Genomic DNA, 21,743 nt, shown 5'->3' on the forward strand with positions numbered 1-21,743 from the left:
ATTGACTCAATTCTCTTTATTACATTCGAACCTCGCGTTACAGTCAAACAGTTTTCCTCACACGAGGAAGAAATGCAGAAACAACTCAAGAATGAGTCTCAACATCACTACCCCCACTGAGATGACGACAAGAAGCTTGCAACCATCTCCAAGGGATGTTCAGTGAACCAAGCCAATGAGAGACCACCTGGAGGTTCCATTACGGGGCACCGTGGGATACTCACTCTACCCCGGGATGAGAAACAGTTTATGGGTATGTGGACGTGTTTGATTGCAGCAGAGAGTGTATAGGAGATAGGAAATGTGTATGTGTGGAACGGTGTGAATGTGTACCATTTATACACAAGAAGGGGGAGGGGGCAGGGAAGTTGCAGATGTCTTTCCGTTTATCATGCTGGCCAATATGTGGGAGACTCTAAAAATATGCTCAGTGGTGTGAAGTTGAGGAGTGAAAAAAAAAAAAAAAATCGCTCAGATGTAACTCAGTCGAGCCTTTCAGCCAAACTATCTCAAATTTCTTCAGCTCTGCAAATAAAGAGTTATGTTACTGAGTATAACACTTCAAAAAACAACTTTTACCAAACCAACAGAGGTATTTTGTTAGAAGAAAATTCATAAATATCTAACCAGAGTGTAAAATAACAGACCGCTATTGTTTGCAGTGAACATCTGTGTCTTAAGCAATAGCTTCACAGTTTGTGAAATAAAGATATTTGCTTTCTCGTTGAGAGTGGCGTGAGCAGATCCATACCATGCTGCCACCCTTCTACTATAATATGTGGCTAAAACAAGCAGCTGGTTACCTTTGCCACAGACACGGAAAGCATGAATAGGCCTGTCACAGAGGATACACGGCATGTAAAGTTCTAAACTCTCCAGAATTCTCGTGCTATATCTGCCCACTGAGCTCAGCACACCACAGTAGGTTTGCATCATCCATACAAAAAACAGTGTAAAGGATCAAAAGTTTTACGGACGGTTATGTGCTGGACGGTTTTTCATCCAGGTTATTTTAACATTTCATTAATAGACTGGATATGTATTGCAGATACCCATAATTCAGTTCTCCCTTTTCAAAAAGAACATTTCAGACTCTGTAATTCTTCCTAATCATAATATAATTACAGATATCTAGAATTAAAAGTTCTGACTGAGCGAAATGCTGTTGCAGATACCTGCAGTTATGTCAGAAGCTACTGGAAGTTGGAGGCAAGTCAAGCTTGCTTTTCAGACGTACTCTAACAGCACAAACATTTTACCGCCGTGTCAGACAAGCCTTCTTTTTCATTTTGATCACAAGTCTTGAATAAACAAACTCTTCCTTCTTCACCACAAACTGATGAGTTATTTGTATTTCATAGCCCTTTTCTAATGATCTAATCCAGCTGCCTTTCCTGCTGCTAACATTCAAATGCTTTGTTGGTCCAATCAATATCCAGTGAGAAGTCAAACTGAGCTACAGATATCTCCATCATTTTGACTAGTCAGGACTACGCTACAGATATTTAGAACATAATTTCAGATTATTAACTGTAATTCTAACTAGTCAAAAAGACGTTGATCTTTGTCATTCTAATTCTGGATAATCAAACTCGGCAAAACGTTAAATCGGCTTGCCATACCGCATAACTCTTCGTAGAGCAGAATAAATCATTTTTTAAAAAAAATTCCTATTTCCTAAACTGTCAAACTATTGCTTTAAGACACATTTGCATAGAGTTTGATGCAAATTACGCTAAGTATATACTGGCTGGAAATGTTAATAGATTTGAAGTTATGCAGCATGTGCATCACAGAGTATCCAATATACACAAGAAGAGGGCAAAGATGTTGCAGATGTCTTCCTCTTTGTATTATAAGAAATAAAATTAATCTCTATTGTCTTTGTGAGTCAGCTGCTAGCTGAAGAGTGGGTGGTCCCAGCAGTCTATCACAGATCAGTCACAGGCTGCAGCAGCAGGGACCGGAGAATCAGTTTCCTCATCTATTCACTCATATTAATATCGTGATCAGTGGGAAATTTCAGTCACTTTCCACTCCTCCACGCCCCATATGATGACCACAAAGAGAGTACATGTGAGGAGGACAACCCTGTTGGTTTCTAGGAATCGTAGGAGGTTCTACCACCATTTCTCAAAGAGGATCCTGTCTTTCGGGAGTCCGAGGTCCATGAGGGTTTTTGAAATTGCTTCGATCATGGGCGGGGGTCCGCACAAGTAACATAAAGTCCTTTGTGGATCCACATGAGCCCGCAACTCCTCCTCTGTGATTCTCCCGCCTGAGGAGACACAATGAAAGTAAATCAATTAATCAACACTCAGTGCGGCGGCACCTATTACTCCTCAGTCTCCTACGTGGAGTTGTGATAGTGCCTGTTCTACATGATGACAGAGATAAATCAAAGACAGACTGTGGCAGAATGTGACAGTCGCTCAATCATCCCAGCTAAACAAAGAAAAGTGTATGTGTCTTATTTACGCTTGAGAAATGGCTGGAGGTGTGGGTCGACATCTGTGCTCTGCTGCGTGATGTGGAAGTCACAGGAGAACTTGTCAGGGAACTCCCGACACGCCTCAATGATAGAGCTCTGGGGAACACAAGAGGTGTGTTGGAACACATTTGAAATAGTCTTTCCTTGAGTAATTAAAACACATCTGCCAATAAATTCCACACATACATGTGGATACTGTTGTACACCGAGCAGAAGCATCATGCCAAGTCGTACCTTGAAGAGCAGCTCTTGGGTGTTCTTGGCACTGTAACAGAGGTGAGCAGAGCCGATGTTGTAGCCCCGACCACCAGAGGCTCGGTTGAGATGCAGCAGATCTGTCGTGTGCAGAAGAATAGAGTAGAGGGGATTGATTCCCACACCACCCGCCACCAACAGCAAATCCACGGAGGGGTCGGAGGGTGATGGGTCAAAGAAGAAGTCTCCACCGACACGCATGGCCACACTGGAGCCTACCGTACACTGAGAGGGAGGAGGGAGAAACGGCATAGAAAACAGTTAGAAGGAATTCTCAACAGATAACTCTCTCTGCTAAGCAGCTGAACTATCCCTTTTCTAAGACATGAACAATTAATTCAATGAAAAACAGAGTATCACTTCACTACATCTAAAACAAACCTCAGGAGACAGTGAACACTTTAGATCAGAATTCATACACACAACAAACCGATGCTATGGTACGGCTGAAAGCAATTTCACAACTTGCAAATGCCTTTTGAAGTCAAAAGGACCACTAAATACGCCTTCATCTGCGCGCACGTCCACATAATACACCAATGCACTCTTAATCTCCTGCGCTGGTCCCTACACTATTCCTTGAGCGCAATATCAAACAAAGGGATCATCAAATGATCCCAAAGCTGAGCGCTCCGAGTCTCAGAACGCTGGCATGCCACAAACACCACTTCGTCTAACTTATTTACACACGGCCTAGTAGCTCAAAGCTGTTTATTAAGGCGCATCATCAAACACAGAAGCTGCAAACAAATATGCAGAGAAAGGCAAGCCGGAGGGAAACATTGTTCATATTCAAACAACCACTCACACTAGTGGATTTAAAAAGAGAAAAAAAAACAGACACTTGAATAGCTGGTTCCTGGCAGATAAGTCCAATGTTATTTATTAAATATTTTGCACAAAAATCTGTGTATATTTTTATGACTCAGTTTTTGAGTCCTCTTATTTACCCTGCATAGATCTGCAAATGTATTTTTCTCCCTCTACAATATTCTCCTCTGCACAGTTGCATCAATTATTTCAGTTTTTTAGCTCTACTCCAGTAGTAAACACAGTCAACTTACTAACCCTTGACAGCAGCTACACATAATTTAAAACACATCATGGGTCATATGGTAAACAAAACCCGAGAAGGAAAATTATGAAAATAATAAGGATTATTTAAGCGGTTAACGCAGTGCTGAGAGGAAGTGTGTCGTAACTTTTTCTATGGAAAACGTTACTGGGGCTGCAAACACATTCACACAAATCAAACTGATTCTATCTATTATCTGACTTGCCAGATTGTGTCAGCGTGGTAATTTCTCTAACATCTTTGCCACTTCAATTAATCATTTTTCTTCAGTTGTTCTCTTTCTGCATCACTCTTCTCTCACCTTTTTCAACCTCTAACCCACACACACACCTGCAACTGCTCTTTACCAAGCCATGATATATTTATGTAGATTTTAGAGTCTAGCAAACTCTCACAGCAGCTTTCAACAATTTTCCTGTCAAACTGCACAAAGTATATTAGAACTGAACAGTTAGTCTGTGTAAAGGATTTGCAGAGATTTCTTCCAAACGCATTACACGTGTTAGAAAATAGCTGCTGAAAACATGTGAAAAGACGACCAACTACAAAGCGCTGAATTGTGGAGTGTGACTGTTGAAACTGTTTTTCATCATTGATGTCCTCAGGACATGTTGGGTGGGCCAGAAATCATGGCTTCATGACACTATAAAGATGTAAAAACTAGAGTGCATTAGCAACAGTGGTTGTCCTGCTTAATCATAAGTAACTATGTCTACTACAAGCTTTAGTTTCCCAGCTAGTTGCAAATGTATAATCCCTGGATGGCAGAATTTGCTCAAAATCCTAAAATAAGATTTTAAAAAAAGAGGTGGGTTGATTTATTAAAGACTGATGAGTTAAGGATCACTACCAATGATTGCCTCTGCAGTGACCATTTAACACCAGATAGTAAACTTTAACCAGAGACTACTGGGATTTACAGATAATGCACTACTGGTACAAGGAACTGAACAGACCATCTCCCTCCCCGGCCTTCATGGTCTCATCCCACTAGCATCTGGAGCCTTTTGTCTTCAGTGCATACCAGGCTTCCTTGCAAACTCAAGTCCATTTGCACAGTTAGTGCAGCTCGTTTGGGTGTGTGTGTTAGCTACTTGTTGTTTTTTTTAATTATTCAAATTTGGCTAGGAGGTGAATAACATTTTTCTGACGTGTGACAAACTTAGAAAGCTTTTTTTTTTTTTTACTGCATTACACAGACTTTAACTAATTTTAAGATAAATCATAAATCAGACCTACAACAAACACACAATTTAGTATTTCCCCCCCAAATCATTTCGCCCTTTTGTATATCATTACATTCTGAGAGTGACTACCCCACTCACCATGGTGTGGACCCAGTGTGCTGGGGGGTGTTTGGTGTATTTGACGGCCAGTTCAATGACTCCCTCCCGCTGCAGCAAACCCGGGCTGGAGCACATGGAGAAACCTCCCACCGTCTCCACGCCAGGGATGAAGAAATCCACCCTGCGCACACAACCAAGAACAAGATTGTCATGTTTAATTAATTAGACAAATAAACTTGATCCATGTATGGGCTAATATGTAGGTAAAAATGACCCAATGGCTACAAATGTATATTTCTGTTCTTCACCATTACTTGACAAGACTGACTCCAAACATGAAAGTGTTGTTTTGAAATAGAACTTTACTGTATTTTATTACAATAGCAGACACATGGTTGATAAGCCCTCGTTTTGTCAGAGCCATAGGCACAGATTTCACTAGTATTGTGCCATTTTTGCTCAAAATGTAGCTGGAAATGGAGTAGTTCACCATTCTTAAAGCCAGACAATAGTTTATTCAACAGTAAAAACACGCTGAACCGAGGGTCAAAGTGTGAATGAAGGTACGGTGTGGCTCTTTGACCTCAGTCAGAAAGGAAGCCTGTTCGAGAAACTAAGGAGAACAAAACTAAACCAGATGGAAAGTTGCCTGCTTGTTAGTTTATTCAAAGTGTAGCATCCCATTCTTACACCCTACATGGTCGTATCTGTCAATCAACAGGCAGGAGAGAGTAGCCGCGGAGGAAAAACAGCAATGCTTAACAGTTGGGCTAATGTTCCACCAACACAATGACCCACTGTTACACAAGAGAGAGACACCGACACCACAACCCTCACAGGCATCATAAATATGGATCCGCAGCGAAAACGCACACATATGTTCCAATTTACCTCCTCCTCATCTTCCTCCTCTCCCACCTGGAGACGAACAACTAAACAGTTATTTTTCTTAAAAAACACTGAAACTCAAAGATTTCCATCCATTTACATTCATTATCAGTCGCTGCAGGGCAACTGGCTGCCAGTTTTATTTCTCACCACCGCCCACCTACAGTATGGGCTCATGTACATGCTGCATGTGCACGCAACGCTAATTAACTCTGGCAACGCTGACTGGCAGACCAAAACTCCTCATCGAAGAGGTACTGAAGTTGCTATTGTGACTAGAAGAGCCACTTGAAGTTTCCTTCCCAGTGGTAAGAGTTAGTTAAAGACAGTCAAAACTGCCAACACACAAGCATCCAAAGTGCATTAAGCAGCTCCTTAAATACATTCATTCGGTTTATTCTTGGTCAACACAAGGCTCTAAATAATCAATGGGCCTTTTCTTTAGCTGAACATATCAATTAATGTGGAACTCTAAGTCACGTTTACTGTCAAAGTTTTATGGGAAATGAGCTCAGGACTGATGAATCTGACACAACTCTGCCACCGTGTGGTGACTACAGGTTCTGCAGGCAGTCTGAGAGGACTGACACATGCAGGTACACTTCTATGGCAGCTTTTAAAGATGAAGGAGGCTAAGCACGATTTTTTACGACCAGGATTAACTTTACTTATATAGCACTATTAAAAACAAGAGTTTACAAAATGCTCTGACAGATAAAGCACAAGCAGAAGGCAGAATTTCAACAGGAATTAAGACAATAAGGCCAAACAAAGCAAAGAAGATAAGAGTAAAACAAAAGTACAAACCACACATCAAATAAAAATACAGCAATTAAAACTTCAATGAGGTATAAAAAAGCTTATATAACCTAAAAGCAAGTTAATACAAATGTATTCTAAAAAGTGATTTAAAAGAATAAGAAAGAATCTGTGATCTCATCAGGCAGCTCCATCCAAAGCTGAGGGGCCCTGACGGCAAAAACACTCACATTTGGATTCATTTGGAGCCTTGACTCTGTAACAACCAGAAGGCCACCACCTGAGGATCTAAGGCTGCAAGCTGGCTCAAATGAAGTCAGCATTTCAGCCACGTAGCCTTGGGCCTGACTGTGACTAAAAGCGATCAGTAAACTCTTAAGATCAAATATACAAAATGAACAAGGAGCCAGTGAAGCTATTTTTATTACAGCTCAAAATCAGGAATACAACAACCCTATCAGCTGCTGAACTTATGATACCAAATGTCTTTTTTCCCACAATATCCTGCTCTGTCCAGTTGCGTCAATAACTCCAGTTTCTCTTCAGTTTTTTAGCTCTACTCCAGTAGTAAACATTATCAACTTACTCACTAACTCTTGACAACAGTTGCACATCATAGGTCATATGGTTAATAAAACCTTGGAAGGAAATTACAAAAATAATAAGGATTATTTAAGTGGTTAACTCAATGTTGAAAAGAAGCGTGTCGTAACTTTTTATGGAAAACATTAACACATGCAAACACATTCACACAAATCGAATAAATTGAACTTATGATACCAAACCAGATATATTTTTAGCTTGTTTATGAAAACCCCCGTACTTTATACTTCACATTTGAAGCAGTTTGAAAACATAGAAGGTGACAGTGTGTCCGACATTTTTACTTCACTTATTTTTCCACTTACTCAGAACGACATGCCTTTATGTGTTCATAAGGAATTTTGTTTAACTATAGCAATATAGCTGCATTGCTGCAACTGACCGCTAAATAATCTTTGTCATTTGCAACCAACTGCCAGGCTGCAGTCCCTGTTTTATACATTATGTAGCATGATTGTTACCTTTTGTGGTCAGTGGTGGTTAGAAATTAAGACTGAAATACATTATCAACGTGGATGTGAGTTCAATTTATGCAATGTGTTTGACTGTGTTCTTTAAATAGACACAAATGTTTAAAGAGTAGGTGAAAAGTCAACATGCGTCTACTCACCACTGTCCTGCTTTAAAGATGAAATCTGGATGGACGGCTATTCTCAGTCGTTTCACTGTGTCTGACTCATCTATGATTCCACATACTTCAGCTGGATACAGAGTCTGCATGAAAGAAGCCAGTAGAACACACACCACAGACAGAGGTGAGTTTAGAGAGGGTTAATAATCTCAGGACAGACCGCTTCATTTCATGACAGAGAGGCACAGTCAACAGATACAGTCAAGGTGAACCTATTCAAAATATAAACCTACATTTTGTCTGGAGTTACTCGCTGTCCTCTCTAGGTGGTCAATTTGTCTTTTGGAAGACATGTTCCTTCTGGAAAAAGAGAGAGAGAGACAGCTTAGTCACTTGCCTTGTATGGCAAACACACTCTTATGCAGTCAGTAAAAAGCAACACAGCAGCTTTTATGCGGCAAGAAAATTCTAAAAAAAAAAAAAAAAGGGCAAGTGGAGTTTGCCCTCATTGTCAACAAGGAACAATAAACTTCTTAAAGGGCCAGTTCACGCAAATTACAAACCAACATTTTCTAAGTGATCCTTGTCTTATCCAAGTTTTGTGTGTTTAAATTTTAATGTTTGGGCTCTAACACGTCTTCTGCTTCTGCTTCTGATGGAGATAAAAACAATTACATTTGTGTTGAAATGCAGATGGGAAAAAATGCATTGTATTATGGGGATAATAAAAGCTGCAGCAGATGATCATCAGTGAATAAAACCTCAACAATCTCTATGTTGTTTAACAAAAAAAAAGAAACCTATTTTGGTATGGCAAAACAGGAAACTTCATTGGTCTCTCACTGGGGTAAACAATAAGTAAACACGACAAAACACATAAAAGTTGAATAAAAATAAAGATAACATTGGACTATGTAAACCTGTACCCAGATATGGCATGGTGGATAATTGTACCCAAATTGTAGGACACACAGGCTGTGTACACACAGACATAATGAGAAAATCACTGTTACATAATGTTATTGCACTTGTGGAGCTATAAAGACACCAGTGTTACATCATGACAGCGTTACATTATGATCTATTGGGTAAAACACAGGAAGGAGATAGAACTGAGCTACCAACAAGTGTTTTCCTAAAAAATATCAAAATATAATTGACTCAGGACTGAGAGGTCAGGACAGAAGACCACAATGATCTCAAACGGTACAACCAGAGGAAACCCACCTTATGGAAGAGCTGTGGCCCAGCAGCCGGCAGCAGAGCAGACCGGCGGCCGGACTCTGCAGGCTGAAGCTCCGGGCAGCGGCGGACAAAAAACAGGGGACGCTCATCGCGACCGGGGTTCCTGTGAGAACAGAGAGGAGGACATCTGGGATCAGCTGTCACAACTGAAAACAACCACATAGCTGTCGTCACATACTGACAGTGCATACATCCACCTTTCTCGACTGATAAGGCTGTAGTTTCAGTAGCGGAGCCCCTCAACGCTGCGGTTTACCAAAAACATCACCTCTCTGGAATAATCTAGTGTACTATTCATGTCAGGTAAATGCTTACTACCTACACCAGAAAACATCCCCCCGGAAGCTCAGTATCACTGATAATACTAACTACTGCCCGCCGTATTGTCTTTTAAAGGACGAGGATGGATAAAGTAAAGGCGGACTGATCCTAAAACATTACATACCAACCAAAAAGCAGCGCTGTGTATAATTATTAGTATTTTAAAAGGAGTCTGGCTTGACCTCCTCCGTCACGCGGCTGACAGGAGGGTTAGCATTCCAGCTAATGCTGCTAGCTTGTAAAAGCCGGCCCGCTGTTTTTGTCTGACAGAGACACAACACTAGTTATTTTTCTTACCGAGAAAAGACGTCACTCTTATTAGTCCTCAAACGCTCTTCATATTTCACTCCAGTACCTTCGGGATAACCTTGGTCATGATATGATTACATGACGCTTCAGATGTCTTCTTCTTCGTCGAAGTTATGCTGCAGCCGGTGACTTCTTCGGCGCCTTGATGCAGTTGGTTGCAACAGCGCCCTCTACCTGACGACGGCCGCCCAGCACTCCGGCCGGAGCAGACTCCATTCAGTTTCCTGCTTCAAATCATAGACTGTACATATTTCTTATACAGTCTATGCTTTAAATACATTCTTTAAATACCCCAAAACCAATTATTTATCCATCATATGTTATCAGATGTGCCCAAAGTAGGACATCTCATAGAAAAGAAAATTCATAAACGCTCAAATACTTTTTACTGTAAATGAAAATATTGTTAGGAGTAATTTGTCAGGACTTGGGATTTTAAAATTCTTCACCAAAGTTTGTATGTTTATGTGTAACACTTCATAACATCTGTACAAGTTACATAATTAAGTAATGCTTAACTAATGCATGACTCATGAGGATCTGATACATGAATTAAAGCAGGATCATCATTAATTCCTATTGCTCATCATTAACAATAATCATCATTATCAATAACATTATTATCATAATCATCATTATCAATAATAATTCATCTTTATTTATAGGGCACGTTTCAAAAATCCAACCTACAAAGTGCTTCACAAGGCAGCAAAGCAAAACAGACGAGTCATGAAATCATCAGAATTTAATAGACAGAAAAAAACGTAAGATGATGTATGAAAAAAACAACACAATCGGAGAAAACTAATATTGAAAGAAAAATTAAAGATAGTTAGAAGGAAATTAAAATTCTAATAAATTCATGCAATCAAAGCTTATTAAACTGTTTTAAGAAGATCTCTGCCTTAAGGCTCTCAAAATGCATATCACTGAATTGGGTACTAAAAGGTCAGAAATATAGTCAGACGAGAAGCCATGAAGAACCTTAAAAGTAGTGTATTGTATAAATGTGTGAATTAGTTGTCCAAATTGGCTGGATTTCTGTTAAATAAAACTTTACGTCAGACCCACACATTCACTCAGCCTCTAAAAAAGCCGACCACCTGCTCTCATTAAACGGTGAAGCAATTTTTTATTTTCTTTTATATCAAACTGGTGGTCACATGTAAACATTGACATATTAAACATAAACACAGCTACATAAACGAACCTTTATATGACTAAGATCCAGCTTACTGACTGCATGTCAAGTCATGTATGAAGCAATGATTTATTAAGTAACTAATCCCATACAGTCAGAGTAACCTGATCGTTTGTTAAAGGTGAGCAACAGGAAACCTGATACATCCTACAACAGTTCACATGTTTGTCATGCATTAGTCAGTTCAGCATTACTTTACTACATGATTTGTACCAATTTTATAAAGCTGGTCTTTGTTCATGTGCACTGATATCTAGTAAAAAAAAAAAAAAAAAAAAAAAGCCAATTCTCTGAAAGTATTAACATTCAAAATGCAATAAAAATGCCTCATTATTTGATTTGTTGTGTTGCTTCAGAAAGAATGGCCTTCGACATTATTTGAAAACCAGCTGCCGACAGCAGTTTGCCTGTCAGCACAAATTCTAACAGCTATTGATGCACTGCATGTATTCATATTTCTGCAGGTTTGGTGCAATCTCATGGCTTCCATATTGATCATAGAGTATAACTTGTAATGCTAATTCTTCATTGCTTCATGAAATCATTGAAGTACGGGAGCAATAAGTCAATGAATGGATGCAACAACAAGCAGAGTTGGACACACTGACGCTGGGTAGTTGAACATGTTCACACCAGTAGGTGGCAGAAATAGGAAGAAAATTATATATGGCAATCATACCTATGAAAACAGTTCTTTTACCATTACTGTGTAAATCCAGGAGAAATTTTATTGACATTTACATTTCACATAAATGCTCTACTTCTGGAGAGCACAGTCACTTCTGCTGTGTCTTTTTTAATAAGGGTTATTTCTCCATGTGCTTATTTTACTTACTTGGACTTCGGTTGATAGGCAGTTTTATCAAATCAATATTTTTCTTCAAGTAATAAATGAAAGTACTAAAAAGTAGTTTCCTCATAAGCATCATTCATCTCGTCGTTTCAGTGTTGCTGTCTGAGATTTTCTGTTTTTTGTTCACTCAACACTTTCATCAAGGTCATCAGACCTCTCTGTGCACCACCAGCAGACACTACACAACAGACAGACCAAGTTGCTGACAAACTTTTTCACTGTTATGGCCCTGGACATAAGTGTAGCTTCATTCCAGGTTGTGTTTGTGTATCTGTGTGTGAGAGTTGTGTGCTCTGTGTGTCTAAGCTTTACATTCTGAAGCTTTATGAGTCTCTGTTGAGGGCTTCAGAGTCTCAAACACTGCAACAGCAGCAACAGATTTTGTCCTCTGCCTTCAACCCCTTTACCCTTACCTATTGTGTTACTTTTATAGCAGCATTAAAGCAGCAGAGATGTCTTTTTTTCATTTATATTTGGTTTGTTCTGTGGACTTAATTTTAATTTCTGCTTTATGTTTGTTTCCTCTGAACGAGTCAGGACTTTGTTTTATTTGTAATAGTGTCTTTAAATTATGCTGTCTCGTTTCACTGAAACCATTTCAGCTCTTTGTAGAAACATATGATTTCACTTAAATCTCAATCCAAAGTTTAAATTTTGATTCTGAGAGAGTAAGACATTTAAGTCCTGGCTGAGACCTTGTAAGCTGCTTTATCCAATCACATCTGCAGCCATATGATTCCATCAACATCAGCTGAAAAAGAACAAGGTGCTATACATTCTCTATTCACAGTTCATGTCTGTTTGCTTTCATCCTGAAATTCAACATGTCTGTCTATGTGAAAAGCTGCTACCTGGCCTCTAGTTCTCTGACATGCCTTGTGTTTTAACACTTTACAGCTGAGATGCCTTCATTTTTTTAAACATTAACACACCTTTGTATAAACGTCACCTACAGAGTGCTATCAATTTATTTTAATACTACGTGTCACCAAACCTGTGATGTCTCTCTGCGATGTACAAAACAGGTTATCCAGAAATCACTGTGGGCTCCATCTTGTGGTCAAAGCAGATTTCTAGGTTCCTCAGGATGCTACTTGGGGGAAATTTTAAAACTGTATCTGCCAAAACGTGCAGCCAGGACCTCCTAATACAGTCCACTGGGTTTATAAAGATGCAGTGACACAGTGTTTTGCTCTTTGTTATCACTGCGTCAACATCTTATGGTTTGGAATGATTTGTAGACTGGTGACGCTTTATTATGGCTATCTGTGAGTAAACTGCTGCATAAAAAAAGTTAGTGTAACTGTGCTCTGGGGTACTTTGTGAGACTCAGTTTTGGAAAATGTGACAGTGATTGTGCACTGAAGCTTTGCTGGGTCTAACATAAGCACTGAGTGTCGACATGCATGGCTGTCCCACTACTATCACCAAAAGACCCAACTTGGTGAAACTAATTTTGGAATCACGACACGCTTACTAAAATACTCTGGAATAGCAGCTATAGAAAACCTGGCAAAAGTAAGGCTTTTGTTTTCAGCATCTTTCAGTTACATGATAATACTTCAGCTATGCCATGGAATAAAATACACACTATCAGGAGCAATGGTTACTCAAACTTTGAAACTGCAAGAGGAGTTTTGCAAGATGAATTAGGTTTAGAAGCCTCACCAAAATGATTGGGACTGAGTACTTGACGCAGATGTTCGTGGTTGTGTTTCTTCACTTTTTCCATGGCCAACAAAATAATAAAACAATAATAGTTTTCCAAAGTCATCCGTGGGTTTGGATAAGACTATTTTTAAGGTTGGGTATGTGGCTGAAGGTCAGGAGTTTTGTAAACAATAGAAGGTCCTCGTAACCAAAATCTGTGTGCGTGCATAGCTGTGTGTCTGTGTGTTCTTTAGTTTGTATGTGTGTTATAAGAATAGCACTTAAGGGAAACACAGCAAATACAAAACAAATGACCGGTAACTGTTGGATTCCTTTCTGCATTCCTGAAGGTTTTTGTCTTTTGCGTCTGTAGCGCTAATCACAGGTGAAGCTTGGATGAGTTTCTTGCTGTTTTAACTCGCAGTTTTAAAGCGCTGAGAAAAAAATCAGTGTGATCCTCAATTTAAACACAATGCAACACATTCTATTCATAAGGACAGAATTCAGTCTTCTCCACCCAAGTGCTGTGGAAGACACAACAGTTTTGTTTTGTTGTTACAATTCAACACAAATAATCTTCAGTTGTGACCCAGGGCATATCTGTGAGCTAACCAGTGTTTTTAAAGGCCTATAAAAGTGCATGCTGTCTGAGAAGGCCACTAAACAACCTGCGTGTTTGTGTTGTTACTATCCTTAGATACAGTAGCCACTCACTTCCTTCGCTGGGTTTGTTCTTTTCCTAGCTGACTCTACCAGTCCAACTGGCTGCCTTTCCTGCTGTCTTTCCCATGCTTAGCACACCTCGGTTCAACCTGTTGTTCAATGAGATTTTCTGGTTTATCACTTCACAATGGCTGGCTCGACTCACATGCGTGATGCAAACACGTCGCCGTCATCACACGCAATAACACGAGCGTAGACGGGCACACGTAGTTTGAAGTGTGTGCATCTGACTCATTGTAAATACTTACGCATGGCTGAATGAGCTGGTGTGTTTGGTGTTTCCCAATTAGTCTCGACCTATGACCTCGCAAGCAGGAGCAACATCAACACGTTCATAGGCTACGTGTGCATCACACTCAGGTGTTTTAGATTTGAAAGTTACGAATAATTGCACCCTAATAAAAATAATAACACAACAATATAATTAGCAATTTTGCAATTACACTTTTTCCTCATATTTGTGGGCGGCTGTGGCTCAGGTGGTAGAGCGGGTTGTCCTCCAGTCGCAAAGTTGGTGATTCGATTCCCCGCTCCTTCACAGTCCAAGTGTCCTTGGGTAAGACACTGAACCCGAAGTTGCTCCCAATGGCAGGCAGCACCTTGCATGGAAGCTCTGTCGCCATTGGTGTATGAACGTGTGTGTGTGAATGGGTGAATGACAAACACATTGTAAAGCGCTTTGGACAAAAGCGCCATATAAGTGCAGACCACACCATTTTATGTTTCTGCAATAAACAGAAATAAAAAAATAAAACCATTTAACGTATGCGTTCATATTTGACAATCCAAAAAATGCATGTTATTTACCAGTATTTCAGAAAATCGAAACTGCCTTTTAAAACAACTGAAAGCAAACTCTCTGTGCATGACTGGTGCTCTCTCATACCTGTGTGTGTCTTTGTGTGTGTCTTTGTGTGTGTGTGTGTGTGTGTGTGTGTCGTCAAGCAGAAAAAAAGTTGATTCATATAGTTTGTTATGGCACAAAGTCAACCATTTCCCAGAGTGAAACAGATACAGACCCACACACAGGGAATACCTTATGCAATACCTGCCTTTGTTTCAATATCTCTCGACAGCATCACTTAGTTTTCTGCACACATTCTCCGCATGCTTTTCTGTTTCAATAGACTCTCTCTTTTCTTTTAACTTTTCCCCCCCGCAGAAATCAGTTTAGTGACAGGATAGTGTTCTCGGGGTAAAGAGGCTAATGTTTGTGGTGCAGATCTCTATCTAAAAAAAAAACAAAAACTAAAGCATGCATGGATGTTCTCTTTATCAGGTGGTGGCTGCAGTTAATGATCAGCTTTCAGTGAGACTACCTGCGGTGTTATGGAGAGGAAAGCAGATTAAGAGATATGGGACAGAGAGCTGGAGAGGCTGAGAAAAAGTAAGAGGCGATATAATGCAATAACATGATTGTGATGCTATTCAGACCAAACAAAGCGATGTCCATGGGAGCGAGCAGGAAAGTGGGAAACACCAGTCAAAAGAGGTTGAAATGGCAAAAATGGAAAAGATGAAATGCTTCCAGCTTCTCAAATATGAGGATTATTAATTTTCTGACAGACTAAACCAATTAAACAGTGAATTTATTTCATTTATAATGTGTATGTACGTATGTGTTTGCATAGAATGTAAGTAGCATGAACGCTTACCTGTCTGTGTGCACAGAAAGGATAGAATACAATGACAGGAAGGAGAAAGACGAAATACCTCCACGGAGTTTCGACTGGCACTGGAGATGGGAGGAGAGGGAGTCCCCCAGGTATGCAGGCCACCTGTTGCAGGGGAGAGAGAGAGAGAAAAGGCATTCCCGGTGCCACAGCAGCAACTTTCACCTGTATCTTTGGAGGAGGGAGACAAAAGGTATTCTTTGATTCCTCCCTCCTCTCTCCGTTTCTGTTTAAACTCAGACTGGGTCTTCCCTGTTGGCACCAGCCCACACAGAAACCACTTAGCCGGGGATTCCAGAGTCAGAGAAACTCATTTTATGTACATAACGTCATGTCTGAGAAATGAGATTTCCTAATCGCAAGGATCCAAAGACACCTTGAAACTCAACAGTCACACAAAAGATAGTTTAAGAATAAAAGAATACTCCATTTGCGATGAAGCCTATGATAATGTGAGTACTGTGACCTCAAGCATAAAGTAGTATCTGAAAATGGAGGAAAGATTAACTTTTTGCAAAACCTCCTCGGACATGTCTTGTACACGCTCACTGCACGTAATAAGAATTCAGTTATGTAGGAATGTTCATAGTGCTCTTTTAAATAAACTGTGGATCTTATCAGGATATTTTTGGCCTGTCACAGATGCATTGGTATTGGCGTGTATGTCGCCCCATATACACCACTATGAAAACTTTCTGTTACAAAATATAATAACAGAAAAAGATGCTTGGGTTAATTTAGAAACTGTGTCATCACGTGGTTTGTCCAGCAGAGCAGCTCTGTGTCCATTCTTTACAACAATCTTTATGTGTAGCACATGTAGCAGAACAGACAGTAGTGTGCGTCGAGCTTTGTCTTCGAGGTAAATTTCTTACTTGTGAAATACATGGCTGTAAAGTTCATAAATGATGACTGTATTTTCCCTTTTCAATAAATCTCTACCATATAAATACATGAAAGTACTCAATATATCAATATCATAATTTCTTCCTCCCCAAAACCCAGCATCAGCCAAGCTCTAGAAATGATCCACTTTAATGACTCTCACTCTGACACTGGTTTTCTAGTTTATGAGTTGGTAGCTGCCAATGGTTATAGATATATAGGTATAGATCTGTTATTGAGGATTAACAACACCATCTTGCACATTTGCTGTTGTTTAAAAAAACAAACCTTGAGCTATTGTTCGCCATCCTCCGGATTGACACACAGTTTGTCTTTGTGGTTCTTTGTTTGATCAGGGAAACCTTCAAATGGTTCGTTTGATCACTTATCTTTTGGAGATCTGCTGCAGGTCACCAGGAGGGCCAACATACAACTGGGGGAAAATAAGAACATAGATCCCTAACTTAGGTAAAAGTAATCACACAAGAGTGTAAAAATACTCCATTATCAGTAAAATAAATAAATAAATGAATAAAAAATCATGTCATACAATTAGAAACAGCACTGTTGCCTCGCAGCAAGAAGGTCACCGGTTCGCGCCCCGGTGGGGGCACCAGGATCTTTCTTTGGAGTTTGCATGTTCTCCCCGTGCAGCGTGGGTTCTCTCTGGGTTCTCCGGCTTCCTCCCACACAGTCCAAAAACATGTAGAGGTTAATTGGTGATTCTAAATTGTCTGTAGGTGTGAATGTGAGTGTGTTTGGTTGTCTGTCTCTAAGTGTAGCCCTGTGATAGACTGGTGACCTGTCCAGGGTGTCCCCTGCCTTCACCCTACGTCAGCTGGGATAGACTCCAGCCCCCCTGCGACCCTAGTGAGGATTAAGCGGTGTATAGATGATGGATGGATGGACAATTAGAAACTGCAGCACATTGCACAAACAACTTAAACTACTGTTCATGCAGAAATATGATACATATGTTGTCATATTGTTAAATATTGTTTTATTGGACTGCATTAAGTAGAATTTTACTTTTATATCTGGTCCAAGTTGAGCTAATTTCTCAGTAAATTACAATGTAGCTTGCATGACTGTTAACCCATAACATTAAATACACTAAAGCAAGTACAGCATCATTTTCCAAAATGTCATGGAGTAAAAGTATTAAGTACATGCATGCATAAAGAATAACTTGCCTGCTAAAGCGTCTCAGCGGTTCTTGAGTAAATGTACTCAAATAATGACGGATTGAGAAGTTATTAGTAAATTCCTGTAGATATAGCAACTTTTTTGAGATTGCAGAACTCATGATCCTTTATTGCTGTAATGACTTTACAACTTTAGGTTTGTAAGAGGAACCAAAGTGTTTATTGTTAACATGCAGCTCAGCATGGTATTGCTGAACATGATTCAGTTGTAACAATGAACTAATGGGACCATGGTAAACCATAGATTAAAATAAAACCTGTTAACAAATATTCTAATTGTCTCTAAAGGTCATTATTACCACATTTACTCACGTCCCATGAATAACTCAGTGAGTCTTTCTGAAAGACAGGGAGTCAGACAGAAAGGCATTAAAAAAAAAAAAAAGAAGCGATGAACCCTGGAAGAAACTGACTCCAGAGTTGAAAGTGCAGCAGGAGAAGCAGAAGCATCCGGAAGGATCACATGAGACAAGTACCACAGCAGATGAAACTGGCGCCTGGCCAAACTGCTTCCCTCACTTAATGTGAACCTACAACAGCAACAATTGCACGTTTTACTGCAGTCATGTCATCTCAGGAGACACCTGACTGCTTCCTGCCGCATCTAACAAACTCAACGCAGGGTCTCATTTAGAACCAGCTGATCTATTTTTGGTCGCTTATTAATTCTACTAATACTGGAAAAACGCCTCACTTCCCCGTTCCACTCCTTAGTACAAGAAGTCAAAGCTTCAAGCACTGGGCGTCCAAAACATAGAGCATAATTTGGCTCTCTGGACTGGGTTGGGTTCAGTTGATACAAAGGACTTTTTTTTTTTTTTTAATCTGTCACCGAAGACGCGCACGCTCCCATGGGGTATGTTGCCACGCAACCACAAGCCCCGCCCACCACTGCGGTGGGTTCACCTGAGCGGTGCTCACGTGACAAATTCGGAGAGTTCATCCAATCAGGAGTGAGGACAGGTGCGTCCAGAGGAGAGTTTCGGAGGCGGAAACCTGCTGGTTCAGTGGAAGAAAGACGCTCCTTATAAATGTGTCACTTCATTTGAGCGATTCTCAAGAATTGCAAGTGGGGGGGAGAGTGGAGATATTTAACAGGACGAGCGGAAAATAATTAATTCAAACGCTTTGATGGTGGGGGACGTGAGGAGACAGGACATCGTGCGTAAAATGGATATTTGCGCGACCCTCTGAGGTATTGTTGTCACAGTTGATCACTGTGTTCACCGGTGAAGAGGAAGACACTGAATGTTGAGTGCTGTGGATATATCAGCACAGTCCACAGCCTGACATTTACACTCGGATCAGGGTCGTTTTAAGTGTCTGCACCTCATTTTTGCAGCTCAGGTAAGCGTTCCTGACAGCTTTTTATTTTGTTTATTGTTCACCTGTGAATCACGGTGTGGGTTTGCCTTCTGTTCTCACGACTCATTAAACCAGTTTTACAGAAAAGCTAAACATGGTTACACTGGTTATTCATAGGATTAGTTGGTAAGAAGTTGTCTCACCGGTGACATTAAATTTGGATCACCAAAAATAAAAATACATTCACACTTAAACAGGACAAATGATACTCAAGCCATACATGGGATTTATGATGATAATGGAGGGTGGGGATGGAGATGTAGAGTAAGAGGACAATGGTGTTTCAGAGAAATTAAGGATTTTAGAGAGTTCTGAACAACATAAATGGCCTCACAGAGGAAATGAGACAAGATACTGGCAAATAAAGAGAAGAATTAGTGATGGCATCCATACATTTGTTACAGGTCTCTCCCTCCAGTCAAAGATGACAGAGAGGACCCCGTGGTGGAGGGCATTCCTTGGGCCAAAGAAAAAGAGTGGAGGCCACAAGGACACAGGTTCAACCCCACAATTTGGCCCAGATTTTAACCCTTTTGAACAACGGCCAGAAAAGCAAAAAGACCACGCTGCTGCTGCCGCCTCCAAGACCCCAGGCGACCAGTCCCAGCCTCAGCAAGAGTCCAACAAACACTCCAACCTCCTCAGTGATGACACCTTTGACGACTCCAAGTTGGACTCGGTCTTCAACGAGCAGACGTGCCGCAGGAACATGAAGGTGTCCCGCTCGGGTCGATTCAAAGAGAAGAAGAAGGTGCGCTCCAGTCTCCCTATACAGGAGAAAGAGCCAGAGACTGTAGCGTCGGGGAAAGAGGACATCCGGTGGCAGTGAGGAGCAGAAAGTGATCAAAGACTGCTTTATAGAGATGCTTGAAAAGAAGGAGACAGATTTAAGTAGATGAAGATGCTTCATGCTCGTGAGGCACGCCAAGAAGTCTGGTGATGATGAAGACCACAAGCATTCACATTTTAGCCCAATACTGTGGGAATATGGTTATGTGACGCAAGAAATGTTGAAGATTTGTTGATGGACTTGTGCAAGCGGGCCACAGAAACAATGTAAACTGACTTGAAAATGAATTGTATTTGTTTTGTGATGGGTATTGAACCATTTTGCCAACAATATTCCACAGTGAAAACTCAAAAGAAGTAGTGATGCAGTGAGCACTTATGAGCCCAACATAGTTCCCAGAGTATCCCTGTTTCAGTAATTTGACAGCTACTAAAAAGACAAACAAACCTTGAAAAAAATATCCTCAAATGCCATTTAAAAAAAATTAGTACTCAAGATATGTGATATGCTTCCGGAAAATTATTGTCTATAAGATGTTTACATTATTTCTGTAGTTATATTAATATATGTTTATAATGAAGGAAGAGTATAATGCTCCTTTTACAGTGCTTTTACACAAATGTTGATTCTAAAGGGTTAGAAGGATGTTTATGAAGGTGTAAGTGATTTCATTATATGTGTGAACAAAAAAGAATGTTTGTCAGCAGCTTCCAGTCAGATGCACGACACTTGCCAGCAAAATGCAGAAAATATATCGATGAAGGATGAGATCTGGCCTATTAAAAAAAAAACAAAAAAAACACAGTGGGTCCTTAGCACTGAAGTTAGAAGTTTACTTTGTACGATCCAACTAAGTAAGACAGAGAGAAGTCGTGAAGGAAGCGATTGCTTTTTTTAGGACTGCTGTATTTTGGATCACCTGTGAATACTTACATGAAGGTGAAATATGAGAAATAAATCTGCTGCAGCTGCTTGTATCAATGTGTGTCTGAGTCAATCACTGCTGGCAGAGATGTTTAAACTGGACAGTGCACGGAAAAGTATTTGTTTTCAACAACCTTTTAACAGCCACAAACACATATTGGATAAGAAAAACAAGACAATTTTGCTGTTCAAATTACCCCAAAAAGTCCCACGCAAACTGAGGAAATGTGAATTTCATAACAACCTTTTCGGTAAAAGTGAAAATGATTCATCATGTCACTACTTTGGGCGGCTGTGCTGGCATCCGATCATGCTAATGTGTGATCGTCACAGTCTAAGAAAGGCCATTAGTGTCAATTAGTGTTTATATATAGAATCTGTAGCTGTCAAGCCCAGGCCAGAATTATGCTGTAAGTGAAAAGGAGGAGCACACCTAGCTACATGTGTCACTGCATTCCTTTGTCACTGTTAAAGTTGTGGGTGTGTGTGTGTGTACTTGCACTTTAGATGAGTGTGTGAAAGGGTTATAGCTGAGGAAACCTTATCAATCACATCAGGATGTTCATTCTGGTAGATTAATCGTAGCAACTGGACTTGCTTGAGTTCCTTGAAGACGTTTCACCTCTCATCCAAGAGGCTTCATCAGTTCTGACTGACCAGTTGGGAGATCC

The 21,743-nt window shown here is 40.2% G+C and overlaps 2 protein-coding genes across 2 annotated transcripts; one reads left to right on the plus strand and one right to left on the minus strand.

Moving 5' to 3' along the window:
* Position 1: 1 nt before the first annotated feature.
* On the minus strand, positions 2–9,898 carry oxnad1 (oxidoreductase NAD-binding domain containing 1). Its single transcript, XM_008291777.1, has 8 exons — positions 9,792–9,898; positions 9,156–9,276; positions 8,222–8,288; positions 7,968–8,071; positions 5,147–5,288; positions 2,726–2,971; positions 2,479–2,587; positions 2–2,278 (listed from the first exon to the last, which is right to left on the minus strand). Exons 2-8 carry the CDS (start codon positions 9,260–9,262, stop codon positions 2,121–2,123), a joined length of 933 nt encoding a protein of 310 aa, XP_008289999.1. The 5' UTR covers positions 9,263–9,276; positions 9,792–9,898; the 3' UTR covers positions 2–2,120.
* A 9,177-nt stretch (positions 9,899–19,075) lies between these two features.
* LOC103364618 (proline-rich protein 15-like) lies at positions 19,076–21,126 on the plus strand. Its single transcript, XM_008291779.1, has 2 exons — positions 19,076–19,340; positions 19,763–21,126. Exon 2 carries the CDS (start codon positions 19,783–19,785, stop codon positions 20,185–20,187), a length of 405 nt encoding a protein of 134 aa, XP_008290001.1. The 5' UTR covers positions 19,076–19,340; positions 19,763–19,782; the 3' UTR covers positions 20,188–21,126.
* Positions 21,127–21,743: the final 617 nt, after the last annotated feature.

Source organism: Stegastes partitus, unplaced genomic scaffold (genome assembly GCF_000690725.1).
Source record: "Stegastes partitus isolate 25-593 unplaced genomic scaffold, Stegastes_partitus-1.0.2 Scaffold762, whole genome shotgun sequence".
Classification (NCBI taxonomy): domain Eukaryota; kingdom Metazoa; phylum Chordata; class Actinopteri; family Pomacentridae; genus Stegastes; species Stegastes partitus.